The sequence below is a fragment of the Podarcis gaigeae genome (genome assembly GCF_964106915.1).
Source record: "Podarcis gaigeae genome assembly, chromosome: 7".
In the NCBI taxonomy this organism is placed as follows: domain Eukaryota; kingdom Metazoa; phylum Chordata; class Lepidosauria; order Squamata; family Lacertidae; genus Podarcis; species Podarcis gaigeae.
In genome coordinates, this window is record NC_139683.1 from 13699932 (window position 1) to 13721210 (window position 21279).

Below are 21279 nucleotides of genomic sequence, written 5' to 3' on the forward strand. Positions count from 1 at the left end.
GCATATACTGGAGGCATCAGCAAGGCTTCACCAAAAAATGTGCTTGCATTCTGTGGTGGGCTTTGCTCAAAATGGTGCCCATTGATTTCTACAGGGCAAAGCAAATGGGCTGGTGTCTAGAATGCTGTGTTTGTGCATGCAGACAGGCAAAACATGCCCTGAACTTGGTATCATTGCCTGACTTGACATATAACGATAGCCCTTGTTGCCTTCCTTTTATAATGTCTCCTGGGATTTTATGTTTAAAGTTTTAGAATATATGAGTTGTGGAGACACTTTTAATACAAGGCGTCGAAGCAATATATATACTGACCAGTCAGCTAAGTTGATACAGTGGTACCTCAGGTTACATACGCTTCAGGTTACACACTCGGCTAACCCAGAAATAGTGCTTCAGGTTAAGAACTTTGCTTCAGGATGAGAACAGAAATCGTGCTCCGGTGGTGCTATGGCAGCAGGAGGCCCCATTAGCTAAAGTGGTGTTTCAGGTTAAGAACAGTTTCAGGTTAAGTACAGACCTCCGGAACGAATTAAGTACTTAACCTGAGATACCTCTGTACTAAATAGCGTCCTGACTGAGAACTGTAAAATAACTGAAGTAACAAGACAAGGCTGCTCATTGTCACCTTTGTTGTTTATAATAGTTTTTAGAAGTATTGGCTCAAAGAATAAGATGTAATCAAGATATTTAAGAGTGGGACAGGGACAATATAAATTTAAAAGCATTTGCAGACAACGTGGTGATGTCTGTGGAAGAACCAACAGATCCACTCCCGAAAGTATTACAAGAGATAAAAATTTTTGGTGAGGTAGGAGGTCTTAAGACCCTGCTCCCTACTCTTGACACTGAGTAGTCCCATCTCCAGTAAGGAAGCCGACTGGTCCTGAAAGGGGCTGCTTGTACGAATATATCACAAAAACTGAAGGAAAGGCAGGTTGAGTTCACCTCACCATGGCAGGTTGTGAATGCATTCCTCAGCTTCAAGCTTGCTACCCATCTTTTGATACGCTGCTTGACCCAGCTATAGAAACCATTCTGTCCTAGCTGTCGTGAGACATCTCCCTGCGAGACTCCTTATTCTTAGGGCTAGACAACCTTACCTAAGAATGGCCCTGATGGGTCAGGCCAAAGGCTACTCTGTTCTCACAGTGGCCAACCAGATGCACGCTCCCTTTTTGTGATTCCCAACAACTGGTGTTCAGAAGGAGATCCGTTGCGGCTGGTAAGCCATTAACGACTGAACCTTATTCTTGATTTTTATGCTGTTCCTAGATATCTGGATGACCTCAATGAAGGAATTTACATCCAGCAAACCATAGAAACGGTGCTGCTGAATGAGGATGGCAAACAGCTGCTGGTAAGCACTCTGGCTTCTGTGCAATAATAGACCCGCCTGCTCCGCAGTTCTGTGCAGACTTGCCTGGGCAAAAAACAAGAGATTGGATTATCGTGTTAATTCAGGTGAAGTGATTTGCTGGATCGGCCTGGCTGTGGAATCACCTAAGCAATTTACTAATAATGAATGAATTAAATCTGCTAGGCAGCACTGTTTTTGGCCTTTGAAACTATTGATGTCAATGAGCACAATATTGTTATTTCCCCCCCCCCCCTGCACTGTAGTGTGAAGCCCTTTATCTGTATGGCGTCATGTTGCTCGTCATCGATCAGAAAATTGAAGGGGAGGTGCGAGAGAGAATGCTGGTTTCCTACTATAGATACAGGTATTCTGAACGTTGTTGACCATTCTTGATTCTGGCTAGCATTTCCCAGAAAGATAGCAAGGTGAACTTCTGCTGAGAATCACATGTCTCAGTGGAATAGTGCCTGCTTTGTGTTTAGAAGGTCCCAGTTACAATGGGAACATCAGCAGCCGCCTTATATGGAGTTAGGGTTGTCGGGCACACAAACTGCAGAGCATGATGACATCCTACATTTCTTTCTATATAAGAAGATATTGTGCCAACGCCTTAAGGAGATTATGCATAAATCAGCTGTCATAATTAAGAGGTTATCAAAACTAACAAGTTTAAAATTGAGGATTTTAGGAAGCTAGGAAAAATAAGAAGCAGTTGGGGAACAGAAAACTCAATCTTTATTTTTAAAAAGCCTGGTAGAGATGGATGCCCTTAATTATCCACCTTGAAACAGAATGGGAGGAATCCAGGCACACCTACCTGAAAAGGAAATTCCAGAGACTGGGTGTCACTGCTGAGAAGGCCCTGTCCCATGTGCCCGCCAACCCTTATTTATGTATGTATTTGTTTTTTTCGAACAATTTTTATCCTGAGGTAACAAATCAATTGCAGCCCATTTTTATCCTTGCAACAGCCCTGTGAGGTAGGTTAGGCTAAGAGATAGTGATTGGTCCAAAATCCCCCAGTAAGCTTCATGGCTAAGTGAAGATTTGAACCTGGTTCTTGCAGATCCTAGTCCAGCACTTATACCCATTACACACACACACACACACACACACACACACACACACAGAGAGAGAGAGAGATTGATTGATTGATTGATTGATTGATTGATTGATTCTGGTTGGGCATAGAGCAGACCCCTCAGAAGATCTCCACAAGTCTCCTAGAAAGCCCAAAGTTAAGCAAGATTTGAATTTGAGATTCGTTAGCTCACATTTTAATCTGTATTATAATTATTTTGCAATATTTACCCATCACTCCTCGTCCAAGAGAACTCAAGGCGATTGACAACAAACACAAAACAAAATGTATCGGCCACCAATAAAAATTTATACAATATAAAGAGGTTTAAAAGAGAGCCAGTATGGTGGTGTAGTTAGAGTGTTAGACTAGGACGCAGGGGCAGCTCACCCCTTTTCACCACCTGAGGCAATCCACTAGGACCTAGGAGACGAGTTCGAATCCCCACCCAGCCATGAAGCTCGCTGGTTGACCTTGGGCCAATAGTTCTCTCTCTCAGCCTAACTCCACAGGGTTGTTGTGAAGATGAAACGAGGTTGGCATCATCAGCCACATATGCCCCTTTGGAAACGCATAAAATGTAAACAATAAGACCTGCTAGAGCACACCTGACGTACTGCTTCTAAGGATTCAGCCTCTCAAAGTTGAATTCATTTGAGATCGTGTCAGTGTGCCTTGCTTGCAAGAGTCGTCCTCTATCCCTTTTTCGTGTTTCTTCTTCTGTTCTTGCTCCCGAAGCTCCTTTTTCTCTCTTTGCCAACCAGCGCTGCCCGTTCTGCTGATTCCAACATGGACGACATATGTAAGCTGCTCCGGAGCACAGGGTATTCGAGTCAGCCTGGAGCGAAGAGGCCTGCAAACTATCCAGAGAGCTACTTCAGCAGGGTACCCATAAACGAAACCTTCATCAGCATGGTTATTGGCCGGCTGAGGTCGGATGATATATACAACCAGGTGAGTGCCGGGAAAGACCTGTTTATTTACTTGTTGCATTTGCATCCTGCCTTTTCCTCTGAGGTGTTCATTTAACCCCAAGAATCCTGTGAGGTTGGTTAGGCTGAGAGTGACTGTCCCAAGATTGCCCTGTGAGCGTCATGTGACTTGAGTGGGGATTCGAACCCAGACCTCCCAGGTCCTAGTCCGACACTCTAGGCACTGCATCTCACTGGTTCTCACTGCCCCTCTAGGCCTAACTTAACACTCGCAATAACAATTTTATTATTTATACCCCAGCCACTCTGCGCAGCTTCCAACACACACAAAAATATGATAAAAAAGAGCAAAGACCTGATGAAGAGAGCACAGCAGAGGTTATATTTTCTGAGAATCCTCCGGAAAAACAGTCTCTCAAAGGACCTGTTGATGGCATTCTACCATTGTACTGTGGAGAGTGTATTAACTTATGGTCTGTGTGTGTGGTTTGGAAACTGCACGGTCAGGGACAAAACAATGCTGTCCAGGGTTGTAAAGACTACGGAGAGAATAACTGGGTGCACTCTTCCCACCTTGGATCAAATCTTTGCTTCCAGGTGCCATAAGAAAGCTGCAGAGATAGCGCAGGATAGCGCGCACCCCAGAAATGATCTCTTTCAGCTTTTGCCTTCTCGAAGAAGGTACAGGTTTATAAAAGACCAGGACTAGTCGCCTGAGAAACAGTTTCTACCCAAATGCAATTCTGGCTCTAAATGCAGTATAAGGAGTCTCTATAGTATATTGTATTTAAAAATGGGGTTTCAGAGTTTTTAGGGTTTTTTGAATGTTTAATGTAGATTTTCAATTTCATTGTTCAGAAGTAAAGATATACTTCTTCAGATACACACAATAAAGTGTGTATCTGAAGAAGTGTGCATGCACACGAAAGCTAATACCAAGAAATAACTTTGTTGGTCTTTAAGGTGCTACTGGAAGGAAATTTGTTTTGTTTTGACTATGGCAGACCAACGCGGCTACCTATCTGTAAATAAAGATATTGTATCGTATCATACTGTTCTATGTCTACATGGCGGCCATTGACTTGTTGTCTCCCTCTTCCTGTTGCTCTCCTCCCATTTCAGGTTTCTGCATACCCATTACCAGAGCACCGCAGCGTCGCCCTCGCTCCTCAGGCGGCCATGTTGTACGTGGCGCTTTATTTTGATCCCGCCATTCTGCACACGCAGCAAGCGAAGATGAGGGAGATTGTGGACAAATATTTTCCAGACAACTGGGTAAATACGGTTCGGAGCTGAAGCAACGAAACAGCCAAATAGATTTGGAAGCGCATATCCTCACTGTTCGTTTCTTATTTATTGCACCTTATGTGCTTCCTTTCTGCCATGGCAGCTGAACGCAAAGGCTTACAACTTTTTAAAATGCTAAAACTTGGAATGGCAGACAAAAATGGGTGAATATGTAGAATTAGCAAAACTAACCCGCAGGATCCGTAACCAAGAGGACACAAAGTTCAAAAAGGAAGGGAGTAAATTGGTTGGATATATAAATAGCAATTGTAGAAGTTTAAAGACTGTAGTAGGGTTAAAATAAATTTTGTGATGTGTATAGAATATAATTAAGAACCTGCAAAAAAAGAGAGAATATTATGAAAACCTGTTAAAGGGAGGGACGTCCGTGCACGATAGAGCGTTTAGAAAATAAGTAGACATATGATTGTGGAATGTTAGGGTATTTATTTTATTTGTTTGTGTTAAAGAAAATTCAATAAAAAGCATTTGAAAAAATATAAATGCTAAAACAAATGAATATTAAGTGTAGAGTGCAGGGGTGAGAAACCTGAGGCTCGGGGAACAATGTGGCCCTCAAGCCACTCTTGTCAGGCCCTCGGGACTTTCTCCAGACTGCACATCTCCCTAGCCACGCCCCCTAACCAATCCTCATGTACAAAAGTAGCATTTGCTCCTCCCACTTTTGCCCCTGGCCCCGCCCACCACTGGCATTTAACCCCCGGAAGATGGAAAGGGAGGCTGCGCCAGCAGTTCCCTCAGGACTTTGATGGATGTGTCGGGAGCCAATGGCAACATGCTTTCTGCCTGGGCTCCCTCCCCTGTCAGCCCCGCCCCCTGTTGACCCATTCAGACCAGTGTTTCCCAAACGTAGGCCTCCAACTGTTTGGGGACTACAACTACCATCATCCCTAGCTAGCAGGACCGGTGGTCAAGGATGATGGGGGTTGTAGTCCGAAAACAGCTGGAGGCCCAAGTTTGGGAAACCTTCGTTTAGACTTCGCTGAGATCCAACTTCCGAAACATATCTAGAAAACTGGCCAGCGTTGCGTCTCACGTCGGCCATCGCTTGTAGATTTTGTCGGAAGAACTGCAAAAGCATAATTGTGAGTATCCACGATGACTTGGCTTGATAGGAGCTTGGCTGAGGAAGGGCCGTAGCTAAATGGTACAGCATTTGCCTGGCATGCAGAAGCATAGCTGTCAACTTACAGATTGGAAAATAAGGGACCTCGAAAATAAGGGATCAGCAGTCAAAATAAGGGATTTTTGGAGCACAGGGAGGTTCAGCTTCTGAGCCCCTCCAAGCCAAAGGCAGAAAGCCCAGCTAGCAGCCAAACGAAGCCTCAATCGGTGGTTCCCACAGCGCAGCAACCCAGCAAAGGGGATGCAGCAAGTAAAACCACCGTCACCTCTCCACTGGGAAGCGCTGTGCAAAGGCGAGTCCCCAGGCAACGCGGCCGATTTGATTGGCACAAGGCATGCAAGCTCCACCCCCCAGTCGTTCTTAGACTCCTTATTGGGTGAGCAATGCAGCCAAACAACACAGCTGGAGCCTCCCTCCTCCCTGGCCGGCAGGGAGGGAGGGAGAGGAGCTGCTTCCTTTGAAACCCAGGAAATTTAAGGGACATCATCAATAAGGGACAGCAGCAGGACACGGCGCTGAGATAAGGGACTTTCCTGCCAAATAAGGGACGGTTGACAGCTATGTGCAGAAGGTGCCAGTTCAAATCCTGGGCGCTGCCAGGGAGAGCCGGGAGATAATCCTTTCTGAAATCCTGGAGAGCCAGATGGTCCCTCAGGCTGCCTCTTACATTCTGTTTCTCTCCACAGGTTATTAGCATTTATATGGGGATGTGTGTGAACCTGGCAGAAGCCTGGGAGCCTTACAAAGCTGCGAAAATGGCTCTGAACTACACGCTGGATCTTTCCAACGTCAAGGAACAGGTTGGCAAAATGCGGTTTTCTCCGCAAAGTGGAATTTCCTCTCCTTAAACCTGCTGCTCTGTGATGCTTCTAGCTCCGCTTTTACTGTCCTGGTGCCTTCCAGGTGGACTACAGTTCCCATGGAGGGTGGGCTGGCTGGGGCTGATGGGAGTTGTAGTCCAAAGCAGCTGGAGATGGGCGAAGGCAAAGGAACGGCTTTCTGAGGGCCTCATACAACATCCCTCTGACCTAGTGCCCTACCGAGTTCCGCCTGTTTTGCAGTAACGCTCCTTTTATTTCTGTCTTTCGAAGGCTGGCAGATGCACCGCAGTCAGGGAGCGGGTTCACACCCAGGTGCAGCAGTTTCTTAAGGAAGGCTGCTTGAGGGAAGAGATGGTACTGGACAATATCCCCAAACTACTAAACTGCTTAAGAGACTGCAACGTGGCGATACGGTGGATGATGTTGCATACTGCAGACTCAGGTAAAGTTTTCCACCAGGGTGGATTTGATTTAAATCGCAAGTCTGTAAGACTTGATTTAAATCATGTTGTTGTTTTTTACAGAAAAACTCGTTCTTGCTGGTTTAATCTTAATATTTACAACCAGATGAAGGTTTCGTTTTTGGAATCATAAATTTTCAGAGTACTTTTTACAGTTATATCAAAAATTACTGAGTTGGTTATGTTATGTACTGAGTTGAATAGGATCCAAAATGCAGCAGTCTGATTGGCCCTGGAACAATAGGATTCAGAATGCAGCAGTCTGATTGGCCCTAGAACAATAGGATCCAGAATGCAGCAGTCTGGTTGGTCCATATGAGCCACCCAATCCATCTCCAGGTGGAAGTGAATCCGCAACCTGATTGGCCTACAGGTGAATCCCGAAATTAGCAAATCATGTGGTGCCCATTGTGTAAATAATGTATATAAAGCAGACATTCTGAGGAAACTTCCATTTCTCCTCACCACCATGACCTGAATAAAGAGCATGAAATCCACTCTCAACTCTGAGTATATTTCAGGTTATGCCATTAGAAATACATAGACTGATAATTATGAAATTATTACGAGGTTCAATAAGTTAACTGTTTATATTTGGACAACTTTTCTGCTGTACTTTACTGGAAGGAGAAAAACTATTGTTTCCTTAATAAAAATTTAAACAATTTATTTAGCTGAAACAATAATATTATAGCATATGTTTCCATGTTTGTTAACTCATGTGGTTTAGCACACGTGGAAAACTTAAAAACAAATCCTTATTTCCTGATGAATGGCCTTTGGACTACAGGTATAATGTAAGTTAAATAGGAAACTATATTTAGAAAGATTTTCCCTCCCAAAGCATTTTATTTTAAAAATCCCAATTTTAATCAAAAGAATCCAATTTAATTTTTTTAAAAATCATTGATTTTTATCCACCCTGTTTTACCCTGTTATCCACCCTGGTTCATGCAACCAAGAGCACATTAAATCTTCTCTGTTGAGATCGTTGAGGGGGAAGGTGGGTGTTGCATCACAGCAGCAATGGAGGAAGCCTTCACTTTCCGCTCTTTTTCCTTAGCTTACGATCCAAACAACAAGCGCCTCCGCCAGATAAAGGACCAGGTTCAAACAGATTCCAAGTACAACCCCAAGATCCTTTTCCAGCTACTCCTGGATATAGCACAGTTCGAATTCATATTGAAAGAGGTAACGAAAACATCCTTCATACACACACCCCATGCCTAGAACCGTGCACACTTCAGAGGCTTGCTTTGACATTTCCACTGCATTCATCTGTGCTGCCGAAGAAGCGAGCCACTTTTTATTTGTTAAAGTGGCTTGCCTCTTCAGCTCATAGGGGGAAAGTGCACAGAAACCTCCAGCTTTCCAGCATTATTTTCCTATTTTCAGCATAAATGTGGGGATCACCCAAAAGCCTACAATGGATCCCTAGTATAGATCAGTCCATGCCAAATGGTATTGCTGTTGTCGCTGTAATTTTCCAGTCACGGCAGGTTGTTCTGTTTTAGACTGAGGTCTTGCTTTTTCGTCAGATGTTCAAGCAGATGCTGTCCGAAAAGCAAACAAAATGGGAAAGCTACAAAACAGAAGGATCCGAAAGGATGACTGAGCTGGCTGATGTCTTTTCAGGCGTTAAGCCTCTAACCAGAGTGGAGAAAAACGGTAAGGGCCGTTTAAAAAATGAATTTTATTTTTCAGTTTGGGAAATTAACTTCCCAATGAACATAAATGTTTTGACTTTCCTCTACCCCTTTTGCGGTTTCTTATAATTTTAATTTTGAATACTGCATTTGATTCCATTTATCAGTTAACTCCCTGGTTTTTCTTTAACATTACCTTTAACTGTTTTATGTTAATCCTGCCAATGAATTCAAATGTATACAGAAACTTTTCAAATATTCCTCAGATTTCCCCCATTCCTTGATGAATTTTCTTTCCTCTTGGTTTCTTGTTGTTCCAAGAGAACAATTGGGAAGCAATTGGGGAGGCAGAAGCAATAAGCAATATTTTTCCATTTCCTTTGAGAAAAGGCTTTTGCGAGCTCATTTATATTACGTCTGGTTATGGGTTTCCAGCTAGACTATGATTCCAACTGGCAACTGGTGCCAAGCAAAAGACTTTCCAAGGCTTGCGACAAAGATTAACCCGTGCTCCTTTAGTGAGAGATTCATGGGGTCTTCTTCATGTCGCCAAGCTTTGAATCCTCTGCAAAGATTTACATTGATCAGTTTGAATCGGTAGCAGCCCAACTCACACCATTGCAAGGATGAACATCTGTGCGCCTTGGTCTTATGTGCTTGGTCCTCCAGTTCTGCAATGGGTAGAAGAGTAGAAGCGTCAACTTCCATTTTCAACTAACCATGGTTTAGTGTTGCGTCCGAACCCTGGATGAAAATGAGCAACTTTAAGTATAACTTTGTGAAAAATACAGAAGCTTTTCTACTAGGGATAATGGACGCAGGTATAGCAAGAGAAGATCAGAAAATATTCCTCCATGCCACAGGAGCGGCAAGGATCCTCATTGCTAAAAACTGGGAAAAAGAAACTGTGCCAACAAAAATGGAATGGCAAGACAAACTGTTAGAGTATATTGAACTGGCTAGATTAAGAGAGGCAATTAGAGATCACACTAGACAAGAGTTTCAACAAGCATGGGGGGAAAGCAGAGAATACTTCACAAAACAGTGCCCTAAAATACATACCTGGACTTGTTTCGATTAATGTCTGCAGGAGACTTTGTGGATATTTAAGTTATAATTAGAAAAATCTTAATAATTATTCATAAAGGAAACAGTTTGTAAAAAGTAAATCAGGAGGCCAGATACAGCATAAAGGAAGTCTTTTATTTGGTTGTTTGTATTCTTATATGTTATGCTCACTGTATGTCATGTTCACGTTTAATGAGGGTGGATTGTATATTGGGGTGGGGGGGTTATGTTATGTTGTAAATAAAATTCCAATAAAAAGAAAAAAAGAAAACGAGCCACTTTCGTAAACCATGGTTTGAAGTAGACTTGTTTCCTTTAACTCTAAAGGCGAACCACAGTTCGTCTGGGTTCAGACACCACAAGAGCCTTGGTCTTAAAAGGGAAATGGAAGTTTCCTCCTCATGGCCACGTGGCTCTTCTCATAATGCTAATTTGGAGTGGGGAACTGGTTAGTCTTCCAGCTGCTGCTGTGCTCCAACTCCCATCTCCCCCAGCCATCATGTCTCAGTGATTGAGGATGGTGGGATGTTCAGAGATTAACCACTTCTGTGCAAAATTATGATTTCATGTGCAAGCACAGCATTCGTGTAGATGTGTATAGCGCAAACTTTAGGGAAACCACCACCCTCCCAACCCTGACACATTTTTGTTTCTTTCAAAATAATTCCTTGATATTTGGATGTTTACAGTTTGTGAACTGGGGGCTGGTAGCACTCTCTCTTTTGGTTTCAGTTGCACTGATTTAATAATTTGTCCCTTCTCCCGTTTCCCCACTAAAAACAGAAAATCTACAAGCCTGGTTCAGGGAAATCGCCAAACAAATAATGTCTCTGAATTACGATGACTCCACTGCAGCGGGCAGGAAAACTGTGCAATTAATACAAGCTTTAGAAGAGGTAAGGCAGAGGAGGCAGTGGTCATGCCATTTTCTGGGTATAATTTCTTATGTGGACTCAAGCAACATTGTCATAAGACCAGTTGCTGTAGAACGTCATACCAATTAGGATTTATTTAAGAAGTAGCCAAATTTAAAATCTCTTGTCTTTGTTTTTAGGCGTTTTAATAAAAAACCCCAAAAAAACTATGTTTCTAATTCTTAATATGTAGGTGCAAGAATTTCACCAACTGGAGTCCAACCTGCAAATATGTCAGTTCCTTGCTGACACTCGTAAGTTTCTCCATCAGATGATCAGAACCATCAACATTAAGGAAGAGGTTTTGATCACCATGCAGATAGTTGGCGATCTTTCATACGCCTGGCAACTGATTGACAGGTAGGATCCCAGAAGCGTTTACATGTGCTTGCTGCCTCTTCTATGGAGTGTGGGACTCCTATTCTAGTTGGTACCACTGCCTGTTGGCTCCATCCTCAATTTCATGTTGTGAACGGGCCTCCGGAACAGATCTCGTTCGCAATCAGAGATACCACTGTACATTGTTTCTCACTTGGATTCACTGCACTCCTGACTCAGTGTCTGAGTCAGACTGAAGCGAAGCAGAAACAGATTCTACCAGAGAAAGCAAGGTTGGAGGATTATGAACGAGGCGTGCATGTCAAAGGGAAATGCAACATGGCGGGAGGTAAATATTTGGGGTGGCCAACAAGAAAGACGGCGGGTCTTTCTATTGCATTCCTGTCTTGCCTATAGACTTCGCCTAGGCATCTGGTCAGCCGCTGGGGGAACAGAATGCTAGATTAGACATTGGTTTAAAATACAACTCTTGGGGATTTAAGATTATTGGGTGAAAGACTCATTGCTCAAAATTGATACATTTGCTTGTTCTGTTTTGCATCATTTCAAATCGTTTCAGCGGTTCAAATCCTCGCGACGGGGTGAGCTGGTGAGCTACTGTTGCTCTGTCCCAGCTCCTTCCAACCTAGCAGTTCGAAAGCACACTAGTGCAAGTAGATAAATAGGTACCGCTCCAGAGGGAAGGTAAATGGCGTTTCCGTGCACTGCTCTGGTTCTCCAGAAGCGGCTTAGTCATGCTGGCCACATGACCCGGAAGCTGTACGCCGGCTCCCTCGGCCAATAAAGCGAGATGAGCGCCGCAACCTGAGAGTCGTCCGTGACTGGACTTAATGGTCAGGGGTCCCTTTATCTTTACCTTTGTTCCCTTTTTATATAGGCTTCCTGAGTACATATTCATAGGTCTTTCTGTTGTTTGTCTTATGAGGAACAAACCAGGATCCTAGAGCTCAGCAGCAACAGGAAACATTGTTCTGTTAAGGAGATAAGAACAAAAGAGCTGCTTCCTGGTATTACATACCTAGCTTGGCCAATCTTAATGTGGAGTTTTTAAGGGAGATGATTATAGATATCCCCATTCCTTACTGAAGAGAAGCCTGTCCACATGTCCCAGGCTATGCCCCCGTTTAGAAATGTAGAAAACATAGGAAGTTGCCTAGAAGGTCAAGCTATTTGTCCACCTAGCTCTGTCTGGTTTTCTCCACGACCTCGGAAGATGCAGGCCTTTCCCATCACGTGCTACCTGAACCACGAACAGGCGGACCTTGAAACCTTCTGTTGTGGAGCTATGATTGCTCCCTAAGCTTTTACGGTCTGTGAACCTACCGTATTTTTCGCTCCATAAGATGCACTTTTTCCCTCCTAAAAAGTAAGGGGAAATGTGTGTGCGTCTCATGGAGCGAATGCAGGCGGGAGGCTCTGCTCAGCGTTCCTTTTAAAGAGCCGCGTGGAGTGTTGTGTGCGGCTCTTGGGGGCTTTTCCAGGAGGTGGGAAAAGGGACTGACGGGCTGCACTCTGTCCCTTCCCACACCTCCCAGAAAAGCCAGCAAGAGCTGCTGCCAGGCTCTGCTCAGCGCTCCCTTGTAAGGGCTCCCTTTCGTCCCTCCTCCCACTTTGCTGGGAAGCCAGTAGATGAGGTGCTGCGCAGCTATCGCTCTTGCTCTGCTGGCTTCTCAGTGAAGCAGGAGGAGGGCCAGAAGGGTTTAAAGCAAGAAAAGCGAGAGCCACTTACATGCTCTGCGCAGAATTTTTCTTGCTTTCCCCCTCTAAAAACCAGGTGCGTCTTATGGAGCGAAAAATACGGCCATTGTCAGGAAAAGGGAGAACATTTTGCAATGAGGCACATGCCAGGCAGACTCCACTTTCAGATGTGAACATAGGAAGCTGCCTTTTGCAGACTCAGAGCCCTGGTACATCTGGGTCGGTGTTGCTCTACAGCAGCAAGCAGGGTTTTAGGCAGGGGTCTCTACTTGGAGATTTCAGAGCCTGAATGTTTGGCTTTCTGCACACAATATGCACGCTGTACCACTGAGCTATAGCCCTAAACTACAGTGTCAAAGTGGTGTGGCCGTGTGTAGCACTACCCTGAGAACAGGACTGTAGAGGAATGACTTCAGGTGCTCGTTCTGATCTTAATTTCCCCTCCTCCCTATTTTCCCCAGTTTCACATCTATCATGCAGGAAAGCATCAGGGCAAACCCATCTATGGTAACGAAACTCAGGGCCACGTTTTTAAAGGTAAGTAGGAAAGGGGGCATTATTAATTTACTTTTTCAGAAACCAAAGGGTGTTTCCTGCCTATAACGCCTCTGTGCCAGCTCGGAGCCAAACAGATCTTGGTAATCTTTCAACTCTCAAAGTGGCGCTTCCTTAAATGATTCTGCAGACTTCAGAAATTGCAGAGAGGTTTCGAGCATGGGATTCTTGAAGCCGCCTCTCTCCCCCCCCCCCCCACCTTTCCGCTCTCTCCACTTCCAGTTTGGGATTCGAGTCCAGCCCAGCTGGACCAAACACAGGGTTCACATTAAATTCTTGATGTGTTTAGAATAATCTTGTGCATAATATAAAAAATACAAAGTGAGACATTAAGGAAATCCAAGGGAAAATATGAAGAACAGAGGTTCTGACGAACGGATTATTAAAAACGCGTGAGGTAAACGGTGGAAGTCTTTTTTAAAAAAAACAACTTTATTTAAGATAGATAAGGACAAGATGAAATTATACAATTGACTATAAATATAGATGGTATTGTGAGTACTTATCTACTTTAAAAAAAATTCACCTATGATCTTTTTCTTTTACTTCTTTATTTTTTCTTTGTTCTTTTTTTTTGATATCTTATCTTTCATTTCACTGCTTTATTGTGAATAGCATTTTATAGAGGTATAAATAACTGTAAATATGAAAAGAGACAAAATATTCTCTATTTTTTCCCCCTTGGTTAGATGTATTTTCTTTTTCTTTTGTATTTTCTTTTGTTGTGAATATGTATGTTTTCTAATTTGTACTTAATAAAAATATTTTTTTAAAAAATATATATAATTCAATATATAAATTCCTGATGCCCCGCAAGCCAGTCAATTTTACTTTGAATATTGTTGGCATCCATCCGTCTCGAGAGACAATGGAGTGCGCCTCCAGGGGTGAAGTCAAACTGCTGAAGAATCACAGCACCTGCTGTGGCTGTAGAGACCGGTGACTCATAGCCACTGCCTCCCACGTGGTTTTTGCTGTGTTTCCAGCACCAAATGGACCTCTGCGGGTTGCAGGCCTGGGTATGGAGGTCCTAGGCTGCCCACACAAGACCCGCCCCCCTTTCTGCCTTGCTGATTTGGTCCAAAGCAAAGCAGATCAATATGTTTGGCGCCAGCTGGGCTGGAAGGAGGCCTACAAGGTACCATCAAACCGCCTTAGGGACTCCATTCCGGATTTATGCAGGTTCTGCTTCGTAGCCTTTTCTTCTCCTGAAGATTTTCCGCAAGGCAGCAGGTCAACTTTGAATATAACTCATGGTTATCTCACCTGCATTAGCAACAGGGTGGATTTGATTTAAATCACATCAATTTAAATCACTAGTCAGTAAGACTTGATTTAAATCTTTTTTTTCTTTTTTTTTTACAGAAAGACTCATTCTTGATGGTATAATCTTAACATTTACAGCTAGATGAAGGTTTCATTTTTTGGAATAATAAATTTCCAGAGTAGTTTTTAAAGTTATATCAGAAATTACTGATTTGGTTATACCGTTAGAAATACATAGACAGTTAATTTATTAAACCTCACAATAATTTCATAATTAACTGTTTATATGTGGACAACTTTTCTGCTGTACAGTACTTTGTTGGAAGGAGAAAATCATTTCCTTAATAACAATTCAAACTATTTATTTAAATTGTTTATTTAAATTAAAACAATAACATTATAGCATCTGTATCCATGTTTGTTAACTGATGTGGTTAAATCTTGTTTTTTTAAAAAAAAAACTTAGACTGAGTTTTAGCACACATGAAAAACTTAAAACAAATAAATCTTTATTTACTGATGAATAGCCTTTGGACTATAACGTAACTCAAATAGAGAACTATCTTTAGAAAGATTTCCCCCCCCAAAGCATTTTATTTTAAAAAAATACAATTTAAATCAAAGAAATTTGATTTAAATTTTTTAAAAATCTGTTTTGTTTTTTTTTTTTGGTATGTTTTCTTTTAATCATTTATTTTTATCCACCCTGGATAGCAACCTAAACCCTTATTCCTTCTGCTTCTAGCTGGCTTCAGCTCTCGATATGCCTCTGCTTCGCATCAATCAAGCCAACAGCCCCGACCTTTTGAGCGTATCTCAGTATTATTCTGGTGAATTGGTTTCCTACGTGAGAAAGGTAGCAACTTCCTCTTAATCCTGTGTTTTTGTTGTAAAAAGGGAGAGTGGATATTCGCTTTTGTTTTACACCTAAAGAGGTAAAGGTAAAGGCAAAGGTACCCCTGCCCGTATGGGCCAGTCTTGCCAGACTCTGGGGTTGTGCGCCCATCTCACTTAAGAGGCCAGGGGCCAGCGCTGTCCGGAGACACTTCTGGGTCACGTGGCCAGCGTGACAAAGCTGCATCTGGCGAGCCAGAGCCGCACACGGAAAGGCCGTTTACCTTCCCGCTGGTAAGCGGTCCCTATTTATCTACTTGCACCCGGAGGTGCTTTCGAACTGCTAGGTTGGCAGGCGCTGGGACCGAACGACGGGAGCGCACCCCGCCGCAGGGATTCGAACCGCCGACCTTTCGATCGGCAAGTCCTAGGCACTGAGGCTTTTACCCACAGCGCCACCTGCGTCCCCCACACCTAAAGAGAGCCGTTACTAAACCTGTGTCTGTTCTTTCTGGGATTTGCCTGGGGGAAAAAGGTTTTGCAGATCATCCCTGAGAGCATGTTCACATCCCTCCTGAAGATTATAAAGCTGCAGACTCACGACATCATTGAAGTGCCTACTCGCCTGGACAAAGACAAGCTGCGGGATTATGCCCAGCTTGTACCGCGATACGAGGTGCGTCGTAGCTTTAAGAGGTCAGGGACCCTGGGGGAACTGGGTTGATAAGAACAAGAGGCACAACAAATTGTTGCAGCCTGGAGTTATCCTCTTCAGGGCTCCGCTCTGTTCTCCCTCTCAGTTTTTCCTTTCTCCTCCCGCCTAAGTCAACTGGTGCCGTGGCTGCTGAAATAAAGATGAAATAAAGGAGGTTTTTCAGCAGAGCTGATACGTGCTCCCCAGGCAGGAAGCCCTCAAACCCAGCCCACCGATACTTTTTGATGACGTCTCGTGAAACCACCCTGGGACCTTTGAACTAAGAAAAGCCTTCTGTAAATGGAACGAACAATTTCATCATCATATAATTTATTATACCCTGCCCGTCTGCCTGGGTTTCCCCAGCCACTCTGAGGGGCTCCCAACCGAATATTAAAAACACAATAAAGCATTAAACATTAAAAACTTCCCTAAACAGGGGCTGCCTTCAGATGTCTTCTGAAATTCAGATAGTTGTTTATTTCCTTGACATCTGATGGGAGGGCCTTCCACAGGGCGGGCACCACTACCGAGAAGGCCCTCTGCTGTGTTGTGTTTTGTTTTGCTTTTATTTAATGTGTTGGGAAGGAGGGGAAGTGACCATTATTTGCCCTACTATAGTTGTTGCTTTTTTAACTGCTAGCTTCTCCTCCTGTCCCCAAAGGTCGCTAAGCTTACGCACGCCATCTCGATCTTCACAGAAGGCATTCTGATGATGAAAACGACACTGGTCGGAATCATCAAGGTAATTGTTTTGCATTCCATCAGGCTGGAGAAAACTAGAAAGCTGTGGGTCCCCTAAGGCAGGTGCAGAGGGCAAGGCAAGGGAAGAATAGGCCTTTTCGGTGGTGGCTTCCATGGGATGCTCTCCCCAATGAAGCATGCCTGGTGCCATCACTGTCAGCTTTTAGGTGCCAGGCTAAAGCTTTTCTGGTTGCTGCAATGCTAGGGCCCACTTTTTCCATAGTTCCTGTAGGATGAGCACTTTTAGGAACCATATTTCTGTGCATTTGGTTATAAACCACTGCCAAGTTGTATACAGTGGTACCTCGGGTTACAGACCCTTCAGGTTACATACGCTTCAAGTTACAGACTCCGCTAGCCCAGAAATAGTACCTCTGGTTAAGAACTTTACTTCAGGATGAGAACAGAAATTGTGCCCCGGCGGTGCGGCGACAGCAGGAGGCCCCATTAGCTAAAGTGGTGCTTCAGGTTAAGAACAGTTTCAGGTTAAGAACGGACCTCCAGAACGAATTAAGTTCTTAACCTGAGGTACCACTGTATTATGGATTTACAAGTCACCTTGAGACATTTTCTTGTGGAAAGCCGACGAGCGCTTATAACAAACAATGGAAGCATTTCTGAGAAGCAGCTGTGCTCAGACTGGGAGGAGGAGGGATCTGGAGGCTTAGTGAGTGGGGGGAGTCTCTGGCAGAGAGAAGTCCAGAATCGGAGGCAGAAGCTGAAGTAGGAGAGAAAGGCGGAAAGTCAGAGTTGAGTCCAGCTGGTGAGTTGTGTCCCTCTTCTGCTGCAATTACCGTAGTTTTTGCTCTATAGGATGCACCTAGTTTTAGAGAGTAAAAAAAATTCTCTCCCTCTCTGCGCAGCACCCCTTCAGTGAAGCGGCAGGAGGAACAGAGCCCCTTCCATTTCTCCTCCCACTTCGCTGAAGGGGCACTGTGTAGAGAGGGAAAGCTGCGGAGCGCCTCTCCAGCAAAGCGAAGCCAGGAGAGCAAGAGGGATCGGTGCGCACCGACCCCTCTCACTCTCCAGGCTTCAGCAAAAGCAACATGAAGCCTCCGGAGCACGGTGGAAGCACTCCCACTGCGCTTTAGAGGCTTCGTGTTGCTTTCGCTGAAGTCATGGAGCCTGCATTCGCTCCATAAGACGCACACACATTTCCCCTTAATTTTTGGAGGGGGAAAAGTGTGTCTTATTGAGCGAAAAATACGGTAATTCCTCTGGTCTCCCAGAACCAGGAAGAGCATGAAAAGGGCAGAGGAGAAGTTAGCTTCACACAGGCACAGTCTCAGATCGCTTGGGGGGAAACCCTGGTGAGGTGGAGACTTAGATGGCTGTTGAGAGGCAGGGACCTTGAGTGTCAGCAACTGCTTCATGAGGGCCAGACCTGCCATAGGTGAGTTGCTGTACTGGTTAGGTCTGACTCCCGTTTTTGTTAATAAAGAATTAACCCCAAATTGCTCTGTATGATTACTGCTGGCTTGTTCCTGTTACACGGCTACAAGGTTTTGCATTGACATTCTTAGGAAGTATGTGGGTTTTTGTACATAATGGCTTCTGTCTTGTTTGCTCATCTTAGGTGGATCCCAAACAGCTGCTAGAAGATGGTATAAGGAAAGAGTTGGTGAAACGAGTGGCCCTAGCACTGCACAGAGGGCTTATCTTCAACCCTAGAGCCAAGGTGCCAAACACTTCCCTCAATTTCCCCGATTTTTCTTTCCTTCTCTACATTCACTTACTGTGACCAGTTGCTATTACAGTTATATGCAGGCTTCCTTCCTTCCTTCCTTCCTTTGCTTGCTTATATGATATTTTCAGATTTGGGCTCTGCTCTCAAGTTTGGTTTGCATGCCATGACAAAATGTGGTCAAGAGAAACCACGGTTTACTGTGAACAAGCTAACTGCTCGTGCATGCAGCTCAGATTGCCCTCGTTTTACTCTTTCCCTTCAAGCAGGAACCAGAGCTCTGACTTAGTGCTGTGTGCAAACCACAATTTGGAGAGTTTCTCTCCAAATTACCTAAGAGACAAATCCAAGAAGAAACCTAGCTTCCTCCTGTGGTTTGTTTGGAGAGAAGAAAACCATGGGTGTCAAGAGTTTGTGTAGGCTATAGTTCACTGTGACAGGTTTAGTTTCTGTTTGCCACTGAGCAGCTGCTTGGAGTCACAGGACTCTGTTTACATTCCTGGGATTCCATACTATTGGAAGTCTCACGGGATACTAGAGACGCATGTGAAGTTACTGGTTTCCTGGTTCCTTTGTTCGGTTGCTCACTGCTCTCACAGAGAGAGGATGTATTTTTCTTTGCTATCTGCGTAGTAAGAAATAAAGCATAGCATGTAGCCATAAATCTCATCCCTTCCCTGTGCTGGATTCTCTGCTGGATGAGAAAGTGCCTTGGAGCCTCATCAAAGGCTCGAGGTTGTTAATTATTCGTCGGAGACGATTACAGAGACTCGGCCGGAAGATGAGCTTTATCATAGAATCATAGAGTTGGAAGAGACCACAAGGGCCATCGAGTCCAACCCCCTGCCAAGCAGGAAACAGCATCAGAGCACTCCTGACATATGGTCGTCAAGCCTCTGCTTAAAGACCTCCAAAGAAGGAGACTCCACCACACTCCTTGGCAGCAAATTCTACTGTCGAACAGCTCTTACTGTCAGGAAGTTCTTCCTAATGTTTAGGTGGAATCTTCTTTCTTGTAGTTTGGATCCATTGCTCCGTGTCCGCTTCTCTGGAGCAGCAGAAAACAACCTTTCTCCCTCCTCTATGTGACATCCTTTTATATATTTGAACATGGCTATCATATCACCCCTTAACCTCCTCTTCTCCAGGCTAAACATGCCCAGCTCCCTTAGCCGTTCCTCATAAGGCATCGTTTCCAGGCCTTTGACCATTTTGGTTGCCCTCCTCTGGACACGTTCCAGTTTGTCAGTGTCCTTCTTGAACTGGGGTGCCCAGAACTGGACACAGTACTCCAGGTGAGGTCTGACCAGAGCAGAATACAGTGGCACTATTACTTCCCTTGATCTAGATGCTATACTCCTATTGATGCAGCCCAGAATTGCATTGCCTTTTTTAGCTGCCGCGTCACACTGTTGGCTCATGTCAAGTTTGTGGTCAACCAAGACTCCTAGATCCTTTTCACATGTACTGCTCTCAAGCCAGGTGTCACCCATCTTGTATTTGTGCCTGTGTATTTGTATTTGGCCGAGTGGAGATTCCGACAACAGGCACTACAGAAACGCTCACTTAAATTGCATTTGTTACATTGGGGTCTAAATCTTCTTTCTCCCCTGCTTCAACCTGGCTGATTACAAATAAAAAATAAAAAAAATGATGACCTAAAAGAGAAATAAATGCTGGGTGTCATTTTCATTTTCTTCCCTCTTTCCGCAGCCCAGTGAACTCATGCCCAAGCTGAAAGACATGGCAGCCACAATGGATGGGTTCCACCGCTCTTTTGAGTATATCCAGGATTACGTCAACATCTACGGCTTGAAGATTTGGCAGGAAGAGGTGTCCCGGATTATCAATTACAATGTGGAACAGGAGTGCAATAACTTCCTGAGGACCAAGGTACAAGTCATTCTTGGCGATGAGCTTCGTAACATCTGAGTGGTTCGAAAATATTGACTCGGCACACACCCTTTTTTTAATGTGTTTGATCCTACAGTCAGCTGCACTTGCAGATTTAGCGATAAGGGGTGGAGTGCCCTGAAAGGTATAGAGTTGGAATCCAAGTATCGGTTACACTGTGACCTCAATGCAAGCCACCCCAGCACAGTTTGCTTGTGCATCAGTGAAAGATTTAGAATCGGGCTCTTAGCTTAAGAACCTAAGGAAGCTTCCTTTACTCTGCTGGCCCATCCAGCTAAGTGTTGTCTACACCAGGGAAGGGGAAACAGTGGCCCTGCAGATGTTGCTGGACTCCAGCGCCCATCAGCTCCAGCCAGCCTTGCCAGTAATCAGGGACGATGGGATTTGTAGTCCCAACAGCATCCGGAGAGTCGCAGGCTCCCGATCCCTGGTGGTCTCCACTGACTAGGAAGCACGGAGGCAGGGATCTTTCCCAGTCCTGTTTGGGACATTTTACAAGCAAAAGCAGATTCTCTGGAGCCCTTCCCCAGTTAGTCTGCGTTGTTCCAGTTGCTGTTTCCAGATACCTGCAGCAAACCATTGTGCAAGACTTATTGGGCGGAGGAGGGAAAGGTGATAGGCAAAGCTGAAGATGACTTGCTGTTTTGTTGTTGATGATGCTTCCTTCCTGAATGGATTTTAGGCACCAGTAGAGGGCAGCAGTCTGATTTAAGACTGGGTGCTCCACCTCATCCAGAATGAAGAAGGCCTACTAAGCTTATCTTGCTGAGGGGCACCCAAAATACAGTGGTACCTCAGGTTACAGACGCTTCAGGTTACATACGCTTCAGGTTACA

The 21279-nt window shown here is 44.4% G+C and overlaps 1 protein-coding gene across 1 annotated transcript in view; it reads left to right on the forward strand.

Annotated features, from left to right (window-relative positions):
* WASHC5 (WASH complex subunit 5) overlaps positions 1–21279 on the forward strand; it is a 45758-nt gene that overhangs the window by 5847 nt on the left and 18632 nt on the right. Inside the window, exons 4-19 of the mRNA XM_083749014.1 lie at positions 1274–1358; positions 1622–1722; positions 3204–3393; positions 4494–4646; positions 6492–6605; positions 6897–7068; positions 8151–8278; positions 8626–8755; positions 10585–10697; positions 10909–11075; positions 13214–13289; positions 15319–15429; positions 15943–16083; positions 16766–16846; positions 18422–18523; positions 20243–20422. Of these exons, the coding sequence (XP_083605140.1) occupies positions 1274–1358; positions 1622–1722; positions 3204–3393; positions 4494–4646; positions 6492–6605; positions 6897–7068; positions 8151–8278; positions 8626–8755; positions 10585–10697; positions 10909–11075; positions 13214–13289; positions 15319–15429; positions 15943–16083; positions 16766–16846; positions 18422–18523; positions 20243–20422 (2044 nt within the window). The remainder of the gene's footprint in view (positions 1–1273; positions 1359–1621; positions 1723–3203; positions 3394–4493; positions 4647–6491; positions 6606–6896; positions 7069–8150; positions 8279–8625; positions 8756–10584; positions 10698–10908; positions 11076–13213; positions 13290–15318; positions 15430–15942; positions 16084–16765; positions 16847–18421; positions 18524–20242; positions 20423–21279) is intronic.